The following is a 24,488-nucleotide window of genomic DNA, read 5'->3' as shown; positions in this document are numbered from 1 at the left end:
GTAGTAACAAGGGCCTAAGCAGTGGGGAATCAAGAGGAATGGATTTGATGGTGTAAAAGTAGAATTCATAGGACTTGATAACTAAATATGGATTGGAGGGAAAGGAGAAGAGTTGAAGATGACTCTGAGGTTCCAGCCAGTGTGATCAAGAGGATGATAGTGTCATCAATAGAATAGAAAACAGAGAGTCCCTGGGGAAAATTGAGGTGCCCACAGGACAACCACACGGCATGTCTGGCAAATACTTAGAAATTCAGTGCTAGAACTCAGAAGAGAATTAGAGCTGAAGCTAATTACGAGAGAGCGTCACGGAGTGGCTACTGAAGATTGTACTATGAACTGTTGCCGCTTTGCCATTTACTAACTTTGTGACCCTATTAGGTTGCTTCGTATTTTGCAGTAAAATAACCAGTGTTTTCATAGTAGGATAAATGTTAGTTTCATTTTTTCTGTGGTGGTAGCTGGTATGTTAAGGGAGCTTTGTAGAGAGAAAAGAGGGCCTGGACAAGCATCTACATTTAGAATAAGGAGAAAAAGAGGAGATATCTTCAGGGTTAGGACACAAACCAAGAGAACAGTCATGGGAGAAGAATCTAAAGAAGTGATATCGGTTGTAAGGGGGCCATCAGGTTGGAGAGTTAGGTCAGAAAGTCATTTTATTTGCGTGATCATGTTGAAAGACTGTGAAAGGATTTTAAAAATTAACAAAAATGAAGTAGTGATAACTACTGTGGTTTCAGAGACAAAATTGAGTATGTTTTCAGGTAGTTAAAAGACAAGTTTAATAGAGTAAACTTTAAATGGAATTTGAGTCGAGACTGGGTTATAGTAAAAATGAGGAACAAACAGCCTTGATTTTTACTGGGAAACCATTTGTTAAATAAAGGAATAGTTTATAGTTGACTAAGTAGGACATAGTCCAGATTAGGGAATCACTCTGGAGATCTTGAAAACCAGGGAAAGGAAAGTGTATTTAGTCTTTTTCTTACACATGTTTTCTACTGATTTTTAAGTAAGAATTACTAAATCCAGTCATTATAGCTTGTAACAACAAAAAATTAATGTCAAGATGTGCATTTAGTTATTACTTTTTGCATGATTATATGTTAGCCTTAATTAGATGTTATAATGTTTTGTATAATAAATCAGGCTTTTTTTCCCTCCTTCCTTTAGGTCAACTTTCTTTCTATGATGCAAACTCAAAACAGTTGTTGTATTCCTTTAAGACAAAGTTTGCTCAGCCAGTGTTACCGGGTTTCATGGTTAGTACTTCATTTATTATTTCATTTGTTTTGGCAACTTTAAGGATAACAACCTATGCTATATGTTGGGAAAGCAGAATACCTTTTCTTCATACTCCTCACCTTTTCACCAATGCACCTTTCTTAAATCTGTGATTGCTACTATATTTTCGGTATTCTTGTTTAAGTAAATGATAATGCATGAAAATATGCTAATCACAAGCATGCAGTTAGATGACTCTCCATAGTAGTGCACTAATTTTTGTAACCAGCATCTAGATCAAGTAGTGGAACATTCCAAGAAACTTACAAGCCCCTTGCCCATTTTAAGCCCCTACTGGCCCTCTTCCACCGAGGTTACTATCTTGAATTTTAATACCACAAACTCATTTTGCGTCCTTTTCAATTTTGTATGAATGGAATTATTCAATATCTTTTGGCTCACCATTACATTTGTGAGATTTATCCATGCTATGCTATGTGGTGGTCGTTTACTCATTGTCAGATTTTTTCCATTATATGACTGTTCATAATTTATCCATTGTAATTTAGTTGGATACTTTGGTTGTTTCCCTTTGGGGACATTTATAAATAGTACTGCTGTGAATTTTCTGGTTCATGTCTTTTGGTAGTACGTATGTTTTTTATTGGGTATAAAACTAAGATTGGAGTTGCTAGATCATGTATGTGCAGTCAGCTGTAGTAGAGTTTTCCAGAGTTGCTGCTTACATTCATTTCCCTCCAGCAGTTTGCACATACAGCCCTCAGATGTATTACACTGTGGTTTTCATCTGCACTTCCTTGGCGACTAGTGCTATCCAACACCTTTTTATATGTTTATTGACTATTTGAGTATACTCATTTGTGAAATGGTTCTTCAAGACTTACCTGTATTTCCACTGGGTTTTCTATTTTTGTTGATTGATTGGAGTTCTTTATATAGTCTGAGTCCTGTGCCAGATTTATGTGCTGCAAATGTCCTCTCCACTCTGGCTTTCCTTTTCCCTCTCTTCTTGGTGTCTTTTGATGAACAAAAGTTGTTAATTTTAGTGTTGGTTAATTTATCCATTGATTCATTTATGGTTAGCACTTTTGTTTTCTTTTTAAGGAATCTTTATTCACCCCAAGATTATAAAATATTCTCATGTTCTCTTCCAAAAGCTTTTCCTTATCCCTTTAGATACAGACTGCATTTACAATGAAGGTACAATGTAGAATTGATATATTTGGTAGGAAGTTGAGTAATGATACAATCTTTAACTCCGTATGGATCTCCTCTTATTACAGAACCATTGATAAGATCCTTTTTCCATTGCAGTGCAATGTCATCTTTGTAAAATAGCAGACGACTGTGTAGTAGGCTAAATGTGTAGGTGTCTGTACACACAGACGTCATTTCAGGACCACTGACTTTCAAGCTGATTTATATAAGAAGAAGTTCCGATTCTCCGTAAAAAATGAAATTTGTTTTTAATTAATTTTTTTAATTAAGCAAATGTTATTGCTTCTCCCAACTACTTTATGTTTTGCATTTCTCTATCAGGTTAGGCTGTTGTGAGGAATTCTGCAGTCCAGTTAAGATCTTCATTATTCTGGCTGGAGCATTCTTTAATCTGGGGGCTACCTCCACAAATTAGGATGGTGTGTGTCCATTGCAGACTTGGAATGTTTTGTGTATGTGGTTTTCATCATCACCCCACCTTTCACTCGACTGAAGAGAAAGTGTTCAGAGCATATGATGGTTAAAATACAGTACTTTTCAATCTCATAATTGATGATTATTAATCCTAGATGCCCTAAAATCTTACAATAAGTTTAAAACAATGCTAATACCAAGACTTCTAGTTTTTCATTAACAAGTAAAAATGATTACAGACAACAGTATGGTGATTACCAGAGGACATGGGAGGTGGGGAGAGGTGAGGAGGACAAAGAGCGGGTGAGCAGTGGTAGAAAGAGACTTGACTTTGGGTGGTGACTACACGACGTCGTGTGCAGAGGATGTGTTATAGTCGTGCACTTGAAACCCGTAAGGTTTTATTAACCAGTGTCACCTCGAATAAATTCAATTAAAAAGGTAGAGGTGATTGGTGAATAAAGTTATTGCTCATAGAAAAGTTTTTAAGGGATAAGGAAGGGTGATTACTATTATTATTACTTTACTTTGCCAAAAACCTCTGCTGTATTATGTGTTTATGGCTGTTTTTCCATGCCGGCCAATGTGGAACTCAAAGCTGTTTACTTACTTATTTTTTTTAACTGTATGGAACTTAGTTTTTTTCCCTTGAGTCCTAGATATGCTTTTACAAATGAGTAGGTTTCGTGCTTAATTTGAGTTTATATTAAGTAGACATGTAGTGAGTTTATTCATTGCTTTTTCATTCTAAATAATGAAACTAATTTCATTAGTAAATGTCATAAGATACTTTAGGAAACGCATTTTCAAACTGGTTAAAAATTTATTCTTATTGAAGCAAGCCTTTATTGTTGCTTGCTTTTATTAAAACTAAGTAAAGTGATTGTTTAATTTTTTGGTGTACATGATTAATTTTCTACTGTACAGTTTACGGTCATGTACAGCTTGATGGGATTGGAGAAGTGCATACAGTTGTATAACCACCACCATCATCAAGACATAGAACGTTTCCATTACCTTAGAAGAGTCCTTGACACTCCTCTGTAGTGGACATCTGTCACACCCAGCCCTGGCAGTCACCACCAGTTTTCAGTCCCCGTAGTTCTGCGTTTTCCAACATATCATAGAAAAGGAGTGGTATGGTATGCAGATTTTGATTCTGTCCCCTTACACATTTGAAATTCATCCATGTTGTTCTGCTGGTCAGTAGCTCTGTCTTTTTTATTGCTGAGCTCCATATGTGTATACCACTGGTGTTTCATCTTTTCGCCAGGTAAAGGACATTTAGGTTCCTCCCAGTTTTTGGCAATTCTGAGTAAAGGCACTGTAAACATTCTCTGCTCTCTGTTCACAAGCAAAGCAGTGTTATCTTTCAAAAACTCATTCACATTTCTGATAATTAATAGACTATGGCAAGGGTACCTGTATATTGCTATTTGCATTTTTCTCAGAAGTCCTTTTTACAGAATTATAAAAGAGTTCTTACGTTAGGTTCTCCTGTTAGGGAAGAAACCAGTGGGTTTTACTCTGTTAAGAGAGAGGTGTTAGATTCCTAGAGTCTCAGGCCGCACCTCGTCAAATCTAAAGCAGGAACTGGGATAAGCAAGTTGGCTCTTGGTGCACTTCTGTTGGTTGTGAAGGTTAGCATCATTAATAATAACCAGTATCTTTTGCCTGGATTAATCTAGTTCAGTCTCCAAAGTTTTGCAGGCATTTAGCTCCCTGTCTCGGGTGCAGCTCCAGTGGGCTCTTGGCTCTACATAGAGACTCTTGAGTTAGCCCCCCCACCCCCAGTTCAAATATGAAGGTTATGAGTTTGGAACTTGTTGAGGTTCATGTATGTGGCATTTTGCCTTTCAAGTGGAAATTTAAGCCACACTTAAATTCTGACTTGATTTGAAATCTGACTGAAGCTTTGCCTTTTGTCTTCTCCTAGGTTTGGTGTGGTGGGCTTTCTCTGAGCACTGGGATGCAGGTTCCGAGTGCGGTGAGAACACTTCAGAAAAGTGAAAATGGAATGACTGGTTCATCTAGCAGCCTAAACATTGTGACTCAGTAATGCCTCCTGAAAATATGTTTGACACCCCACTCCCCTTCTGATTGGGTGGCCTAATCATAGAAACTCGAGAGTGATGGAAATGAGATTGGCTACGTTCTGCTTTAAGGCCTGGAATCTGTTAGCATTAAGCATCTAATATGAAATATTCACAGGAACCTACTGTGCCCTATCAGAGAAGCAAGCAGAGATGGAACAAGAAACTGCTATTGTGAAGAGTAAATGTGTGGGGGGGAGGCATTGTTTAAATACTTACATAGAAACTGGTTTTTACGTTTCTTGGATAACTTTGGCCCTTCTAATGTTTAGTTAGGTAGCCTTGGGGCCTGAAGAAAAAAGTGTTTAGATCTTGCCTTCTTTCTTTTTTTCCTCTTATTACTACCTATTATTTACTTCTTACACTGAAGTTTTTAAAAAGATACACAGTCCTCTGAGGTTTTCTAAAAATTGAAATAGTTGGGAGTTCGAGACAGGTTTTCTTACACTGGTTTGTTTTTCCCCTTTTATAAATAAGTTTAGTTAGTTTTGTTAAATTATCCTCTTTTTTATTGACTAGATTATGTCATTTTTCTTTTTTCGAAATGTCATGATGTTTTTTCTTGTGGTTATAACTCAGAATCAGAGTGGATAGGAGGAATCTCTAGACATAATTACAATCACCCAAATTTCCGTTTTTTTCCCTGTACTAACAGTGGCAAAGGGGTGTTCTTTATATGTTGCCCTGTTTAATTAGACTACTTTTCATTTCATCCTTTTGAGTAGTGGGTAAGATTTGTAAAAGCTTTATGTTTTCTGATTTTGTTGTCTAGTTTAAAGTTATCTTTACTAGTTATCTTTCGTAAAGTTCCCACTTGAATTTTATTAATAATTGATAATACTTGTACTGATTTTTAACATTTCTAGTAGGAATGAAAGTTTATTAAAGTTATATAGAAGGTAGAAAAATGCACACACTACTCAAGTTTTACCTGAGAAAGATAGGCTATAAAGGGGGTGCCTAAAACTGTTCTTTACTGAAGTCGTTTGTATATGCTTTTGGTAAATATGGAATGGTTTAAACAAGAGGTTTAAAAAAAACTATGTATCTCTGACTTATTTGGCATGGAAGTCTTTCAGTCATAACTACTTACAGGTTATTTCCTCTCAGTCCTTTTGCTACGTCCATTTGCTTTCTAAAGGGGTGTAATTTTTTCAAAAATCAACATAGAATGATCTTTCCCAAAGTTAGGGAAAATGTGTTAACAAGTAAAACCCATGGTTATTGAGAACATATCTGTTTTTTAAAAGCTGGATAAAATTTGTAACACAAGTCCTTTGAGCCAAACTGAAAGTTGTAATTATAGTAGTATTTAAGGATTCCTTGAGTGTTTTAAAGAGATCTGAATTTGTATATTCTTTAATTTTTGACACTTCTACTTCCTTATTTTCATTCTCACTTTAAGTGTATTATACTATGACCACCCAAGAAGTGACCAATGCTTCTTCCATTGGAGTCACTGTCTACAGAAAGGCCTGTGGGATGGGAATAGCTCATTCTTTCTTAAAGTTCGCTGCTTACTAATAGGACTTTTTGCTCATTTTAAAACAAATCTAAATGATGGCTTTTACTTGAACTGGGTATTACTTTTTTAGAATATCTGCACCATTGTCTGCTGACATTTAGTATTTATAATTACAAAGACTATTAAGAGAGTTTAGAGAATGAATATGTTAATAGCTATTCTTTTGAGTCTCCAAACAAATATAATTTTGGTGTTTGTTCCTTCTGGAGATTTTGATAGAAATTTTTGGGTGTTCTCTTCCCTATAGCAGGTTTATCCAGGACCTAGGGAAACAGGAAGTTATCTCTCTTCCATAAGAGTCAAACCTGAAAGCAGTAATTTAGTGGTGGAGCTGCTTTATGTAAACTGTTATACGTGTATATTTTAGCAAAAATGACACAGAAAAAGCCAGAAATTCTTGTATAAAATTTTTTACTATTGTATATCTGTGGCTTCTCTTTAATTCAGTGCCTTTTTCCTCTAAGCCTGCTCGTCTCACTCCATGCCCCGTGCAGAGTCAGCCGATGTTTAGGCCAGAGCCCATTAGATCGTGCTGGCGAAGGCCTTCTGTTTCAGGGGCGTGGGGAAAGGAGATATAATCAAGGGCTGGAGGGGTGCATACGGTTCTTTTCTGTGCTCATGCTATCATTTGAAACCCTTCATATAAAATTTTCTAATATTTATTTGGAAAATTCACTTGAAGCAATACTATTATTACTTCAAAAAAAAAAGCATCTGAGGTTTACTTGTTACCATGCTTCTTAAAGTTCTCTAAAAGTAAAGAGCAAAACATGTGGGGTTTTAGTTTAGTTGTGTTAAGTTAAACTGGAGCAAGTTTTCCACCTTCATTTTCAAACTAGAAAATAATCAACTCTAGTGCCTAATTAATCTCAAATGAAGGTAACTGTTTCAACTTGACCACGCATATAACATTGTCATTGACATTTAAGTTAAAAAAATATTGAGCTCTTTGGCTCATAACACATTGTGTAAAGTTGGTATACCCTTTCAAACATTTTTTGGTTGGTGGTTTTACTTTGTTTTGACAGGTCAAACATGACTGCTTTCTGCAAAAGAAATGCATGAGAGGTTGACAGTAATGGATGTATCACAGGTCTAAGAAATTATGTTTTATAAAAACATGCTTTCAGTATTGTGTCTTCTCTTTTAGCAGTTGAATCCCAAGCCAGTTTTAGTAAACTGGATGAAGAAATAAAGGAATTGCCTTAAGCACTTTAGAAAACTAAGTTTTTTACAGTTCAATGTTGATTATTTGAGCTGACCATATATGTAACATATGTCTTTAATTTTTGGTAAATATGTATATACCAAGCGTTTAATAATTGCACATAGAAATGTAATATACAGTGATTCTTTGACTGTTCCAAGTGTAGGTAAACAGATGGGAAGTGTTCGAGTCATGCCTATCTGTACATGGGTTTAATTGGCGGCATGTGTACCAACCATTCTGACAAGCGGGGAATCGCCGCTGCACAGCTAGACTGGCCTACTTCACTCTACCAGTAGTTTTCCCCATGTTGCTGTCTAAAGAGGCATGTTGGCTTAATTTTAGTCCCTCGTTTATTAAGCTAAAGCACGACCAGTATCATGTATAATTTGAATTTTTGTGACTTGATCCTTGCTGGTATAAATAATAAAAGTAAGTAATTTGTCATGAAATCTTTAATTAGGCTATGATCCTTTATTTCATGACTTACCCTGAACGATTAGTTTTTTCTATATACATTTTCCACAAATTTATAGTTATTTGTATTTTTAAGTTGTTTCTTTTGGAAGCAGGTTAAAAATTGGAAAAGGACATTATGGAAAGTGATTATTTCAAAGAGTATTAATTTTAAAGAGGGAAATGTAATCTTTTTACTATAAAATCTGTGATTCCAGGCTGAAAAAACTAGGGACTATATTTGTAAGTCATCATAATTCTTTTTCAGAAAGCCTATATTTGTTCAATCAATGTTCATTCTTTGGCTAATACATACCACAAATATTTTAAGTGTTCATAATGTGGCAGTCAAACTTTGTATCAGATTTCCAAAATTAATGAAGGTTGATTTACAGTGCATATAGTTTTGCTGCTTTCGAGTAAGTAGTGTTACAAAGTTTGCATGTTAATGTTTTGTTAAGTCAAATTTTAAAAAGTAAATTTGTTATAGTTTGTAAAAAAATTCAAATTTTAATAAGCATATTGTATGTAGTATGGTTCATTCTTATATCATCACAAAAAAGGATCTTGAAAAGTTTCTTCCTTGATTTTATTTCTACACTGTATATATTCATTTAGGGAAATGTATGGTCAACACAAATTTATTCAACATCCAAGTGACCACAAAGTTATATGTTATCTTTAACCAGAATGTGCAGTGTACAATGCCAGTACTAGAGCATTCTAAGAGATTCTGAATGTTTCCTTAATCATCACAGAAAGCTTTACCTCATTTCAGTGTAGTTTGTTTTGTGTGTATCTTACAGTATTCCTATTATGCCAGTATTTGTCATCCTGATGTATTACCTATGATAGCTTTGTCACTTGGAATATGTGATTAATGCAGATACTTTAGGCCCTTTGAGTAATTTGGAGTTAAATGGGTTACTTTTAGTATATTTGTTTTTGTTGAAAATATATTGTTGGACATGCCATTATAAAGGTTAGTGTTGGCTTATAAATACCAGACATTGCCATAGTACCTTCTCCTCAGATTATCCAATTATTAAATTAAAACAGTATTTGTTTCTGGGTCAGTATAAGGCAGTGACTTTTGAATTATAACCATTTGAGCTATGTTAGTTAAACTGATACATTTACTTAATGGTACCCATTTATTATAAGTTGGTCCTTTGAAATGGACATATAGAAGATTTCACAGTATGTAGTGGAGAAGGTAGGTGAATGTGTTCACTTTGGCTGGAACTTAAGTTTGGACCAATTTTTTTTTAAGTGAAAATGTAAGTGATTGGTAAAAGGCATTTCTATTAGTACTGGAACTTTTTGGAGAGCCTAAGTGCTATGAGAGTGCATTTTTTAAAACATTTCCAATATGGAAGGTACCAAAGCATCGAGTCTCATTTACCTTTTATGGGAGACTCTTTAAAATCAAATTTATAACCAATTCATACTAGAAGATATATAATAGCTAAAGTTTTAGAGTAGTTTATATTGAAAACCACTCGTCTTTAAAATTTCTGGACATAATATAAAATGTTGGCTTCATTTTTTTAAGTATTTAAAATTCATTACCTTCACTTTACCATACACTAGGTCTATGGCCTCTACATAAACCATTTCTCCTCTTTGGGCAGCCTACCTCACAGGGCTGTTGTGAGGGATAGAATGAAACGGAGTGTGTGAAGTCGCTTCAACAACGGGCAAATGCTGTGTGCACATGAGGTGGTGTTTTTGGTTAATAACAGACTTACCCATTTGGATGCTTCTAGATGCCATTTGTTTTAGTTTTTAAAACTAAAATCCTATGCTTAAAGTGGTATCACCAGGACTTCAAGTGAGATTTAAAAAAACAAAAACAAAACCCTTATTAAAATGCCTTTTAACATTCCTTAGTTTGTGCATGATGTGACCTTTTTGTATTTTCTCATCAGGACTGTCACTCGCGATCTCAACTTTCTAGAACTGTAAAATTTCTCCCACAGCATTAGTGAATCACTGTAGAATAGTAACGTAAAGCATAATAAATGACTTAAGCTATGTCTCCATCCAGGCATTTACGCTTTTAATTTATGACTCTTCAGTGCCACGTGCAAAGACTGAATTTGGCTTAAGTAATTCTTTCCAAACAACCAAACGGTTAAAATTTGTTGTCTTTGGCTAAAAGATATATGCTGTATGTGCCCATTTAACATTTGACTTTTGTTGCATTGTCATTTTTTCTAAATATGGAATATTATCAAAAGCTTGTGAACCTGGTTATCATTTAGTATCTCTCCTAGAAAATTTCTTCTGCTTTAAGTTGGATTTATTAAATGGTTTACAGTTTATCTTTATAGATTATTTGGTATTGTTATCCACTGGACACAATTTTACTATGCAGTTCTGAAAATAAAAATTCTTAATTCCTCAGGTTAAAACTTTAAGTTATGGATGAAAATATGAACTATTTATAATATACTCAGTGCTGCAAACTAGTGTTTTAATATGCGTGTTGCCTCATTTTTCTTGGAAACAAGACAAAGCCTTTTAAATGGTTTTTAACTTTAAAATAGTGTATTCAAAGTGCAGTAACTTCTGTGTTGAAGTGATTGTATGCTCTATGTAGAATGACCAAGTTAAATTCTTACAAAAACACCTGGAATATCTCATCTAAAAATTAAACGTCTTTTTCTGCTTTATTTTGCTTCAGTGCTTACATTTTATCAGTTCTCATTAAAAACATACAATGTTTTTGAAGATGACGAGATAAAAAAAAGTCGTAGTCCCTTTTTCACAAACGGAGCACTAGTTTAGAGCAGTACCATTCAACAGAATTTCACACAGTGATGGGAAGTTCTATATGACAGTTAAGAGCTTGTTGCAATTTGCATTGCATTTTGCTAGATTAGCTAAGAGTAAGAGGTAGAACCTAAGCCTTCTTAAAATTTGTATCCTAACTTGAAATCAGTTTAGGAGAGAAAAAGAAAAATAATCGGTGATTAGATGAAGCTGGAACTTCATTTCATCAAAATGAAGGGAAGCTCAGTAGTGTCGAGTCTTATGGAGAGGTGTGTGAGCAAGATTGAGAAACCAGTAGCCTGCAGCAGATTATTATTTTCCCCGTTAATTTCCCTGATGATTTTCAAACATACAGAAAAGTAGAGGCTATTAATAATGAATACCTTTGTACTCATCACCTAGATTTATTAGTTGTTAACATTTTGCCATATTTGTTATCCTTTAAAGTATCAAAATAGTACTATAAGTGCTATAAGTACTGCAGTGGGCATCAATGATGATTTTCTCATTTAAGCACAGCCACAGTTCGTTAACATTCTTAGTAGAGTTAACAGAAATCCTAATAACATTTAATGGCTCAGTGCGTATTAAAATTTCCATCGTCTCCAAAATGACTTTTTAGGGTTGCTTTCTTCAGATCAGAATCCAGACAAGGTCCACACATTGCATTTGGTTGTCTCTTAAGTCTGATTTGATAGTAGTTCCCTACATGGTTTTTAAATGCCATTGGTAAAATGGCATTTGTCTTGTTGGATGTCCCACATTCTTAACTTAGCTGATCACTTCTCTATACTTGACATTAATCTAGAGTTTTATTAACTGAAGATCGAAGTTTAGGCGAGAATTCCTCACAGGTGGATGCTGTGTTGTTTTCTGTTGCATCGTGTCAGTACATACGCAGTGTCTGGCTGTCCCAGCCTGGATGAGACCCATCAGTGGGTTCAGGTGGAGCCAGCTCAACCCAGTTGTTACAAAGTTCCTCATCAACATTTCACCTTAATTCTAGCATCTATTGATGAGTATTGTCCTTTATATTATTCCACCGGAGTAACGTGATTGTTCTACCATTCATTCTTTATTATATGGAATTCTCATTACCATTTCTGTTACACTGAAATGCAATTCATACAAGAAAGGCAGGATAAATACTTTTTTCCTTTATCAGGTTTCAGGATAGTGAGTTTTGCTGCCTGGAAACTTACAGTCATGACTAATGTTTCCGTTTAAAGACATCATGAGGTCAAAAATTTTGATATGTTTGATGTGTTTCACTCAATAGCAGTTCCTTACTTGGATGCTCAAATTTTCCCATTTTGGGGTCCTTAAAGTTAGCACCTGCGTCCCACACTGATGATCCTGTCAATGTGTGAAAACAGCCTTCTTCTGGGTGTTAACTTACTTTTCTGATTAACCTACCAACTACTAGCTCTAAGAATATAGGAGTAGTTATAAGTAATAAGAGGACTTCTACAGAGTCCTGATATTCTGTATGAATACACATTTTCTGGAAGGAAAAACAAGAAACTGGTATGAATCATAACCCTGAGAAATAAGAAGACTTAGCATTTTATACTTTTCCAAAGATCAAAGTTTAGAAGACAAATACCGTGAGGAGAAAACTAAGTTTTGACATAAACTGGTCAGAGTAATTTTTGTAGAAATAAAGTTACAGTGATTTGTTTCATGCTTTATGTCAAAAATTCATATCAAAACTTACTGATATCTGATCCTTTGGATTTCACTGTTAAAAGTTAGAGAACATTGCACGTGTCCATTTCCTGACCTAAACCTGACCTGATCCGCCAGAGCGAAGGTAAACGCAGCTGCTGTTCCCCACTCTGTACCCATCTCACCTGCCGGTACCCAAACCGAATTCAGGGAGCAACTCTCAATCTCTTCTGCGTAACACACGCACTGAAAAATTATTCATTGCCTGAAAATCACATTTAACTGGCATCCTATGCTTTTTCTGGCAAATCCTGCTGTTACTCTGTGCCTCTCCAATTTTTGGTCTCTTGCTAAAATCAGGTTACCTCGGTGCCCTGCTGTCGTTAGCAAGAGAGAGAAAGGCTTTAACTAAATGGTTAGGTCTCAAAAGCTGGGAAATCACCAGGACTCAGTAAACTTCCAGGAGGGACGGAGAGGGGTCGAGGGAGCGGGGATGGGAGGGAGTGGCAGGAGCTGCGGTCAAGCTGAGGCCGGGGTCACAACCGTGGGAGCTTTTCTGATGCTACCGCGGGACCAGTCGTAGCGACTCTGCGCTTGACGGCCCCTTTTGCAGCGGTTGCTGTGAGTGCCGTAAAGCAGACTTGCCGCAGCTGTCGGGAGAGGTAAGGTTTGGGAGGCTCAGCTGGGTTGCTGGACTGGGCGGGTTCCTTTAGGCAGGTATCCCCCGTGGCTCGGGTGCCCTCACTGGGCACCCCCAGCATTCTGGGCACCTCCCGACCACGGCCGTCGAGGCTGGCCACCGAGTAAGTGCGGTCGGGGCAGAGGGCTGCAGTAAGTGAAATCTTCATACTGGGACTTGTGCAGTTTCGGAGGGCGATCGAGAGACCCCTGTAGGACCCGATTGGGGTAGTGGCGTTTGAGCGGGGCCGCGAGAACCACCTCGGGTTTTGCGAGAGCATCTGGGGGGCAGGTGGGGGACAGCACTGCAGGTTGTCAGACCAGTGTGTGCAAAGGCACAGGAGCGTGAACGGAGCTACCAGGTTTGGCAGCACTGCGTGGTAGGGTAATGACTGAGGGATGGGTGCGGGAAGGGGAAGGCCAAGGTCTCAGCTGAGAAGGACCTGGATGCCCTGTGAAGGAGCTTGGAGTTCTTCCGTGGGCACTGGGGAGCTACACAGCTTTACAGATGGCATTATCTGTAATTGCATTATCCATGCCTTTTCCCTTGCGGTGCTTTCCCCGTGCGTTCAACGTTTAGTTTATTTGGAGGAATTTTTTTTAACTGATGCATTTCCCTTTATGTGCTTTATAATGAGGTGGATACTGCTAGCCATGCTAAAATTTCATACGGCTTTGACGTCACCCTTTAGTTTGCAGTATCAGCTGGGGCGTGTCGGGGAAAACAGGATGTGTGTGGAGGTGACTGTCGGAAGCTTCGGGTAGGGGTCCGGAGAACTGAGTTTAGATTTCATCGCTGTCACCAATTTCTCAAGAGACATGAGGCAAGTCACTTCTCTCAGCCCCTCAGTTTTCTCAGAGGTATAGAGGAAACCTAGATGATACCAGGTTCTTTCTGCCTTCGAAGATTGCAGGTTTCCAAAGAATGAACATCAGCCTGTAACATACCAAAGTGAGCGATGGAGCAGAGAGATAGAAATTGCGAAGAGAGGGAAGCCCAGTGGGAAAAGCTGGGATGAGCTACACTGTGAGGGTGGATAGGATTTGAATCATCAGGAGCCAGCTGTGCTGAACACTGTGGATAAAGATAGAGAAGTCAGGACGAGGCATTCATATGTTAATCTATTCGTGGAGGTAGATTTTGAGAGAACAGAGGATTTGGGAAGGATGGCGGCAGCTGTTGAAGGGACCCAAAGTGGAAGTACAGGATGTTCTGAAAAGGAAGAAAAAAGGAATGAGAGAAATGTCAGCAATACACAGGACTTGATTTCTTGGATCTAGGTGATTGCTATTTTGAACCAGGTTTTCTAAAAAATGAATTTGAATGGTATTGACAAAAGTGGGCACTCTGTTAGATTTCCAGATTGCAGTAGTGTATGGGGAGTAAGGTAATTTAAATTGTAGCCACGGTATTGCCAGTAACTAGTCCCTTGGGCTCTCATTTAATTCCAGGCCCTGTTCTCTGTAAAGTGGTGTTGGCCTAGGTGGTCCTTCTTCTGTAAAACATGAGTGTGTGAGGACGGAGGGAGCTAGAGGATGGAGAATAAAATTGGTACTTTTGAACATGATAAATCTGAGGTCGAGGAAACTAAGTTGGAAATATATGCAGACGGGTTTTTCTGTTTATAGACTGGAACTTAAATAACAAGTTTTCCCTCAGAGGTTGTAGTTAAAACCTTGAAATTGAATTTGCTCTGAGGGCTGGATTGTACAGAGAATAAATATAACATGAGCCCAATAGATAGAGGGCTGGTGAAATGACTGAAGGAAACATGTGGGTCTCAGAGCTAAGAGCAAGGGCTCCTTTTAAGAAAGAATTGAGGCCAACACGGCCATTAAAATAATTTAACAACATTTACAGCAAAAAAAAAAATCACCTACTTCTGAAAATTTGGCTGAAAGCAGATAACTCAAATAGGTATAATAATCTCTACTGTCTTTCTAATTGTCTACTCAATAGTAATAATATTTACATATTTATTCAACAAATATTTAAATGCCTTAAGCAGTACTGGGTCATAAGGATATAGGAAACAAGACAGACGTTACCTCTATCTTTACATGAAGGTCTCAGCTTGCAGACTAGTAATTTTCAAGTGTTAATATACATGTGAATCACCTGAGGATCTTGTTAAACTGTAGATTCTGAGTTAGCGGGTCTGTAGTAGGGCCTGGAAATTCTGTATTTTTGGCAAGCTCCAACATGGTGCTGATGTTTCTGGTCCGAGGACCATACTTTCAAGTAGCAAATGTGGTGGTTATTAAGCTACTGTTACTACCTATCAAATGTTTTTATTTATGATTATATTGTTTGTGGATATAATATATGTTTATTATTAAAATATTGGAAGAGTATAGAAAAGCATACGGGACGATATAAAGATCAACCCAATTCTGCTGACCTAGAGATATCATGTGAACATTCATCCAGATATTACATATGTACATGTATTCACACTTTCATATGTGTTCTGCCAAGTATTGATACCCTTTGAGCCCTGTGTCTCAGTCTATTAGCTTTATAGTTTTACTAAGATCAGTACCCAGATGGTCTCAATGAAGCAATGAATTCCTGACGGGAAGACTTGACTTAATTAAAAATAACCTGGTTTAACATCATTCTATTACTCCGTAGGAAATGAGCATTTGTTAATTGAGCCACAGAATAAGAAAAGAATTTTTAAACATTTAGTAGGCCCTGCATGGCTTAGAACAGCTGAAAATGTTGGGGTTTTTCTTCTTGTTTTAACCCTGCATATATTATCAGAAGCATTTTTTCTTTATACTTTTCAATTTGCTACTTCATCTCTCTAAACATGCCTTTGCCTAATGCTACTGTCTTTCTTCTCTGTTTCATTTTGCAGTATTCAGATATTTGAATCTCAGTTCTGTCTGATTTATACCACCCATGCGTCCCTCTCATTTCCCAATGTCCCACAATAGGTCAGTAGCATGGAGGGGACCAGTTTAGCACGCACCATCTTGTGAACCTAAGTTGGGTGTCAGAGCTGGTCATTTCTTGGCTGAGGGCTTCTGACATCAGGATAGGTGAACCAGAAGGCAGGAGTGGGGAGAAGTGGAATAAAAATGTCAGGTAGTTAGACATTCTTTCAAACAGATCTCTATCCAGATGATTCTCAAAAGAGTGATGGTGGTGGGTAGGTTGTCAGGATAAGGCAGGTGGCAAAGTCTTCTATGCCGTCACCTTTAAAGGACCAGTGATGATGTGAAAGGGCAGATGGGAGGTGGGAAGAGTATGAAATGCTGCTCTTGGCTATAAGCCTGAGAACTCGCTTGTACTTCCCATCCTGTTCAGCTTCCTTCATGTTTGTGTGTGGGTTTCATCTGCCACCAGTGAGATGGGAATGAAAGGAGATGAAGCAGGTGCTTATTTGTAGTTCTGGAAATACAGAATTAAACATTGGAACAAAAAAATATTCAAACATATAACTTAAAAAAACTTTGCACAGACAAAAGAAATCTTGATTGTACAGACTGATAGGGCGCACAGTGAGGAAAACTAATATACAGGCATGAACATCATTACTTACTAGTTTTTTAAAAATTGAATTTCAAAGATAAGGAGTGTGTTCTTTGCTCATCCCATTCAAACAACTTACCTATAAAGGAGTGCTGGGGGAAGGATCAGATACTGTCAGTGGAATATTTAGCATTAGAGGAAAGTGGTATGAACCTTATAAGGAGAAAGAAAATGTGACCTCAAAACCAAACTCAGTTGACAACCATTTTTTGAATAAGGCTAGAACTCAAGGTAAATAGTACCCATAAGTTCCTTTTCACAAACCGCAAGAAGATGAGTATCAGCCATCCAGGAAATGAACAGGGATGGCACCTCAAAAGGAGGGCCAGGAACATAGTTAAGAATAAGGCCAAGCCCTGGCTGGTGTAGCTCAGTGGATTGAGTGCGGGCCTGCGAACCACACAATCGTGGTTCGATTCCCAGTCAGGGCACATCCCTGGGTTGCAGGCCAGTTCCCAGCAGGGGACTCATGAGAGGCAACCACACATTGATATTTCTCTCCCTCTCTCCTTCCCTTCCTCTCTAAAGATAAATAAATAAAATCTTAAAAAAAAAAAGAATAAGGCAAATATAACGGAGATTTGTAGTTAAGAATATAATAGAACTGTAACAAGGTAGAAATAACTAGTAAAAACTGAGAGGGAAGGCAAGAGGTAGTATAAATTTGTTGTTTACTCTTATTTTTAGCTGGAGAACAAAAGACGGAGTTTAGACATTATTTTTAGTGTATTTAAAGGAATAAAGATAAACCATTGGAGAACAAAATACGAGATCTGGCACAAATAACACCCCCCCTTTTTTAATTATAAAATCATAAGTATGTAATTCTGTAACATACAATATCACACTCAAGTACACCGAATGACATTTTAGGTGAAATGTTCCAATTAAAACTATAAATTATTACACCCATATCACTACCCTCCCAACCACACTCAAGCAGGTGTTAACTTCTGCCAGACCCTGCATATTTAACCAGAATCAAAGAGTAGAGAGGAAGGAAGAAGGAATAGAATTATATTAAATTTCTTAAAGAAATAACCAGATGGGACTAAACATGAAGGAACGAAAATTTTTATCCAGGCCTTTGCGCTTAGAAAAACTGAAAACACAGCTGGGACATTTGTAAAAACTGATCACATCCTAGGTCACAGAAAACGAAGAGCTTTCATACAGATGTTCCTTGACCAAAAACTTTCTCAGTTTCTTCTGCCTGTGCAAGTGGGTCTTGGTTCAGGCAGCAGCAGCACCTAGGAACTTGTCAGAAATGCAAATTCAGGGTCCCCACACCAGGCCTGCTGAGTCAGACATTCTGGGGCAGAAAACCAGTCTCTGCCGGTCGGTTTTTATAAATATCCCACTTAGGGTTTTTGCTCTTTGCATTTGCAAAGAATGCCGTGATAAACATTTTTGTTCTTTCAAAAGAATTATTTCGTTTTAGTGAGAGGGAAAAGGAGGGAGAAATGGAGGGAGAGAAACATTGAGGTGAAAGAGAAATATCGACCCGGGACTGATCCTGCAACCCAGGCATGTGCCCTGACTGGGAATTGAACCGGCGACCTTTCACTTTCGCAGGACGCTGCCCAGCCACCTGAGCCACACTGGTCAGGGCAGCGTACTTGTTCTTTAATGTTCGGTCCCGAAACTGATTATTTCTGTAGTATAAGAAATTACCAAGTCAAAGAATGTTCTATAAACTTCAAATAACTTTTTCTTCTGTTGCTAATTATTAGAAGTGAAAAACTAAAGTCAGGTTTTTGTCTCTTTAGATATATCTTTTTGTTCACCGAAAACAAGATTATCTCCTTATCCAAAAAGATGAAACCCGCTGAGTTACTTTCAAAAGACGACCAAAGGAGCACCGCAAACTGATGAGTAGAATCAATAAGAACGTGATTTTGGCGCTTTTAACTTTGACCAGTTCTGCATTTCTGCTATTTCAGTTGTACTACTACAAGCACTATTTATCAGCAAAGGTAGCTTTTTTTCCTCCTTTCTTGTCATTAGGCATCATTTTAGCGATATATTTTCCTAACATAGTTCCCTTTGGCAGCACATAAATTAGTCACAGTTTCTCAAATTTTTGCAGATATATTTCTTACTGCAATTTTCCTCTCTGTGGGTGTAGCAAGCAATTCAAAAGTGTTATGTTATTATGTTTTTCAAGCAATGTTATTGTAATAGCACATTCAATATCAAAGGTCCTAGATTTCAGTGATGTTTAATCCATTTTTAAAACCTCAACTTTTGAAATATGATTTATGTTAGGAAAACTGTGGGCACTGGAACTGTCCGAAACAGAAATAATGTCTACTTTTTTTTAGGATTGTTATGTGGGATTGTTATGTGGGATACATGAGAATACATAAGTCATATATGGAAATGTCAGACACAGTACACTGAGGAGCTGCTCAGTAAATATTATCCTTTCTTACCACTTGGCCAAGGCGTACTAACACACACTAACCCAGTGGGTGCAGATGAGCCGAAGTTAGGAATATGGAGCTGAATGGATAAGGCCTGATACGAGATTTGGAAGAGCCAAGAGTTTACTATTTATTAGATGGAAATTAATTAGTTTAGAGATGTCGGCCATCTATACTTTACTGTTTAATAACCTAATTAATTTACTGCAGTCGGTCATTGTTTTCGATCTTGGCTAGTTGTATAATTGTAGAATTCTTAGCTCTTGACTACATGAGAATAGGTATTTTCTGAATGCTTAGTAATGATTATGAGCCAGTTACATAGTTTGAATCTCATGCCTCCCCTAAATGTAATGTTGCATGCTGGTTATGGGGCTTTGGATTTACTAAAATGTTCTTTCGTTATCTTCCTAGAATGGAGCTGGTTTATCAAAATCCAAAGGAAGCCGAATTGGATTTGATAGCATACAGTGGGTATGTACAATAAGCAAGCACTTCCTAATTACAGTGTTCATTTTAGTCTGCCTGGTTAAACACTCAATAAGTAGTTGTTGAATGATGGCAAAGATAATGGCTGCCTTGCTGAGGAGTCGGGGACTGTGGTGGAGGGGAAGTGGCAGGGCCTGTGGGAAGTGCTTTCTATGCAGTATCTCATTTAGTCCTTATGGAAACGCTAATGAGTCAGTACATTGTCATCCTTCGTTAGCTTGGAGAGATTCAGGGTAGTTTGCTAATAAGTGACTCAGTCCAGATTCTCTTTGCCTCCAAACCCTCACTATAGTGGTAAATGAATATATATGTTTCTAAGAATTGAACTATGAAATAATGATGAGGGAAAAAATCTATTCAACATGTTTCCTTTATAAGATAAGGAAAAACTAGCAGTATTACAATACATCCCTGTTTTGGTTTACAAATTTCAGAGCCTGGCACATTTATAAAACATAGTTTCTTATAAAATTACATTTATCTTGTTAGTATACATTTTGGATATGACCAGATGTTTTTCAGTCTTTGGCTTCTGTTTAGCCAAAGGCTGTAGATTTTCAAATCACTAGTAGCAATAAAGTAGTGGTGATAATTTTAGGTCATTGGTGACAATTGGATATGAACCACTCTTTTAAGGGTCAAGTCTGGGATATTGTATTATTAGGCTCCTCAGCTATCAAGTCTGCAAGTATTGTATCAGTGTGAACCTTAAAACATTAAAGAAAGCGTTTCAGTTATAGTTGACATTCAATATTACACGCGTTTCACACATAGAGCATAGTGTTAGACATCAAAATAACTTACCGATCCCCCTGATAAGTATAGTGCTCCCCCGACACCATCCATAGATATTTCAATGTGAACTTTTAATTTACTAAAAATAGTAGCTGTTTCACTCTGGGAACTTAGGACAGTCCGAGGGGAAAGGGAAGCATGGTACACTTGGAATTCACACCCTCCAGTCACAATTGTAAAGACTCTAGCAGATGAAAGAAAAGGGGACATGTTTTGTGTTCTGTCCAGCACTACTTACCCTCCATCTCACCCTGAAGAAAAACACACATGTAATACTTGGACCGGCTTTATTGAAACGTGGAATTCAGTATCTAATAGCCAGGAAGCAGACCCATCTGATGATAATGGAGGTTCTCGATCATAAATTTCAACATTCTAAAATATGAGGATATTTGAGGTGATACAAATTTTCCAAGTTTTCTATTTATTGAGTCATCATATGTAAACTGAAAGAGCATGTTCAGAAAAAGTTTTAAAGCTGAAATCTCTTCAGTGGGACTTTAATTTACTTTTGATTAACCAACAACACTTTCAAAACCTTCTCTCTATATAAAGCAGTCAGCAGGGGTACATACTCATTGTACATTTTAAAATGGAAATTGTATTTCATTTAAAGTGTAACATAATAGAGAAGATTAGAACAGCCCCATCTTTTTCATTCAAGGAATGATCCTTGAGGAGGAAGAAAATAATGTTGTTTTTTTTAAAAAAGGGTTCACGTCCAAGGTACATGAGCCAAAACTTAAAAGAGCAGCTCACAGTACTAAAACTCACTCTTTATAATAGTTGCAAAATTGCAGGTAAGGGAGAACTGAAACACTTTTTGTTCTAATATTTTAGAAGGACTCACAGGTGAACTCTGATCGATAAGTATGACACTGAGCTCTGATAAAATTCTAGGATGAATTATTAAACAGGTTACTTGAGAGCACTTAGGGAAAAAATAACCATCATTAGGAGCTAACCTTTCACTCAGAAGCCTTCACCAGCCCTTTTAGGTTCTGATAAAACTGTGTACACCGGCAGGTGAATAGGCTGTTCTAGTGGCAGTGTATCCTGTTTTCAAACAGACATTTTTCTTTCTTGTAAATGAAATGAATTACTGAAGGCCAGATGGTAATAGTCATGTTGATTTAGGATTAATTGGATTTAGAGTCAATTGAACGTCTGTTTCCAAAGAGCATTGATGATTGCATTGATAACAACCCAGAAGGCATATTTAGAAGGTGAGTTGTAGAATCTCTCCTTGACCTTGCCCTAAGCTATATTGATATTAATAATCATAGCGAAGCCATATATGTGCTCCTCATGTTTGTATTTAACACCAAGCTGAGTATCTTTCGATAACTACTTAGTAAGCACCTTATTTGTGCTAGAATCTGTCATCATTTTTCTTCCAAAATCATGTATGTCTTTCTTTCATTCTCCTAGTATAAAGCACAGAAAGCAAGAACCGAAAAGCAACAACATTGATTAGGCTATCAAAATTTAAAACTTCTTGCCCTGGCTGATGTAGCTCAGTGGATTGAGCGCAGGCCAGAGGATTGAGGTTCGATTCCCAGTCAGAGCATATGCCTGGGTTGCAGGCCAGTTCCCAGCAGAAGATGCATGAGAGGCAACCATACATTGGTATTTCTCTCCCTCTCTTCTTCCCTTCCCCTCTAAAGATAAATAAATTTAAAATCTTTAAAAAAATTTTAAAAACTTCTCATCAAAAGATAGCATTAAAAAAATGGATATGCCACAGACTAGAAAATATTTTCAAACTTATCTCACAAAAATAAACTAGTATCTATGAGAGATAGTAGATAAAAAGAACTTCTACAATTCATTGATAGATTTTTTTGTTCATACTTTTTATCAAATTGACGACGTGTTCTATTCCTGGTTTACCGAGACTTCTTTGCTATGAATAGGTATTGAATTTTGTCAAATACTTTTTCTGTATTGAAATTCTTATAGACTTTCCCCCTTTATGCTGTTGATATAATGAACTTCATTGATTTTCAAATGCTGTCTTTTTTTCTGGGATAAATCCTAGCTGGTCATGATATTTACTTTTTTGTTTTGGTCTCTTTAAAAAAAACTGTTGGAATTTATTTTCAGGCCTTGTTGAGTATTGTTGCATCTGTGTTCACAAAGGATGGGTTTCTATCATTTTCTTTCACTTTTGAAGGCCATACATCCTTTGAGATCATACTTGCTTTCATTGAACTAGGCTTTTAAGCAATAATGTGCACCCTTTATTCTATTTATTTTTGCTACTTTTAGGTATTATTTACTCAATGCAATTTAGTCTGTTTCTATTCTAATTTTAAAATATACTTTTTTTAGTGCTCTACTTACTGCCCAACACAATAATGTTTTAAAATATTACAATATTATTAGAGAGTCAAACTGTATATGGGAATGGTCAAGCAGGCAATGTATTTTAGTTGGGGTCTTTTGCTGAGAAAGCTTATTAAGCAGTACCTCAAATACGAAGGAAAGTGGCATGTAAAATTGATTTGGTTTTGCATAGGTTGCCGTGACTGATTTTTAAAAGCTGAAAGATGAAGTAGTTCATCTTCCACTTTTGCTTAAAAAAATAGCTAATACCAAGAGAATAATTTGTAAGCTTGAAGTTTCCTTTCTGATACAGATTCCTTTCTGTAGACTTTCTCTACAGAGATTTTCTGATCCTTTTGTTGTACAGTTAATTAGTAGCTTACTGTTCTGTACTTTATAATATATTGCATGTATTTTACCTTGATTTGTAAATATTTGTTCATCTTCCTCATTAGATTGTGAGTCGGGAACGGGTGTTATTATTATTTTAGCATAATAGGGGTGGTGTCTATTGAGTAAACACTATATACTGATGAGATCACTGAATAGTATTTACTAAGATTATTGTATTGGTTTCGTAGAATTAAGGAGATTCTTTTCCCCTCAACAGCGTGCAGTTAAAAAATTCATCACACTAACATCGAGCCAAAATGTGCCTGTGTTCCTTATCGATCCTTTGATTCTGGATTTGATTAATAAAAACTTTGAACAAGTCAAAAATACTTCTCATGGAGCCCCTTCAGAATGCAGCTTTTTCTGTGTCCCAAGGGACTTTACTACGTTTGCACTGCAGTATCACCTGTGGAAGAATGAGGTAAGATGATTTGCTTTCAGATGATAGAAAGCCTTTTACAAAATAGTGTGAGAGAATACCAGTTTAAAATATAAAACATTTAAATTTTTTCTAAAAGCTGCAGGGGTGGGCTGGGATGGGAGTAAAAGACAAAAAAACTGTACTTGAACAACAATTAAAATTAAAAATTTTTAATTTGAAAAAAAATTTTTCTAAAAGCTTTTTATACATTATATCAGGAATATATTCAGCTGTAAGTAACAACACAGTTAGTAATAGCTTAAGCATGTGAAGAACAGCATAGGGAATATAGTCAACAATATTGTTATAACTACATGTGATGTTAGGGGTAGAGACTTATTGGGGGACCACATCATAAGTTACATAAATGTCCAACCACATCATAAGTTACATAAATGTCCAGCCACTCAGCTGAAACTAATATAATATGGAATGTCAACTGTAACTGAAAAATTAAAAAATTCTAATAATAGATTAAGCAAATAGGGACTTTATTTTTCTTGTATGACAAGAAGTCAAAAGATTGGTGGCTTTTGGTGTTAATTCTGCCCAGTGACGTCAGGCCTGGCATCACTGATGTTCATTTTTCTTTTCTTTAATCTTTACAAGATAGCTGGTATAGCCCCGGGCGTCATGCTCATGTTCAAGGCAGGGTGAGGACAGGAAGGGATGACGATCCTATTCCTCTTTTGAAGTAAAATTTTGCTCAGCTACTTTGAGCTCACTGTCCAGAACTATGTTCATATGTCTCCTTGTTGTGAAGGAGGCTAACGAGACAGGAATGGAGCCTTTTCATCAGTGCGGGCAAGCAAG

General features: G+C 36.9%; 2 protein-coding genes across 11 annotated transcripts in view; both read left to right on the top strand.

The window, feature by feature from the left end:
* The window catches only part of FSD1L (fibronectin type III and SPRY domain containing 1 like), a 58,815-nt gene extending 48,003 nt beyond the window's left edge, over positions 1 to 10,812 (top strand). For all 3 annotated transcript variants that reach the window (XM_037152734.2, XM_037152733.2, XM_037152735.2), the window contains 2 exons: positions 1,174 to 1,262; positions 4,814 to 10,812. In XM_037152734.2, the coding sequence (XP_037008629.1) occupies positions 1,174 to 1,262; positions 4,814 to 4,936 (212 nt within the window). In that variant the 3' untranslated portion in view covers positions 4,937 to 10,812. The remainder of the gene's footprint in view (positions 1 to 1,173; positions 1,263 to 4,813) is intronic.
* Positions 10,813 to 13,225: 2,413 nt separating this feature from the next.
* The window catches only part of FKTN (fukutin), a 43,175-nt gene continuing 31,912 nt past the window's right edge, over positions 13,226 to 24,488 (top strand). For 4 of the 8 annotated variants that reach the window (XR_008389920.1, XR_008389921.1, XM_037152702.2 and 1 more), the window contains exons 1-4: positions 13,273 to 13,407; positions 18,593 to 18,799; positions 19,664 to 19,723; positions 23,472 to 23,675. Coding sequence is in view for 5 of the 8 variants with exons in the window: in XM_037152702.2 (XP_037008597.2) it covers positions 18,695 to 18,799; positions 19,664 to 19,723; positions 23,472 to 23,675 (369 nt within the window). In the remaining 3 variants the exon portion in view is untranslated. The other 4 variants (XM_037152701.2, XM_053656394.1, XM_037152703.2 and 1 more) reach the window with 4 other exon arrangements.

This window comes from Artibeus jamaicensis, unplaced genomic scaffold, assembly GCF_021234435.1.
Source record: "Artibeus jamaicensis isolate MK-2021 breed Jamaican fruit bat unplaced genomic scaffold, CSHL_Jam_final scaffold_1964, whole genome shotgun sequence".
Classification (NCBI taxonomy): Eukaryota; Metazoa; Chordata; class Mammalia; order Chiroptera; family Phyllostomidae; genus Artibeus; species Artibeus jamaicensis.
The sequence above is the reverse complement of the archived record's forward strand: the minus strand, read 5'-3'. Positions and strand labels throughout refer to the sequence as shown.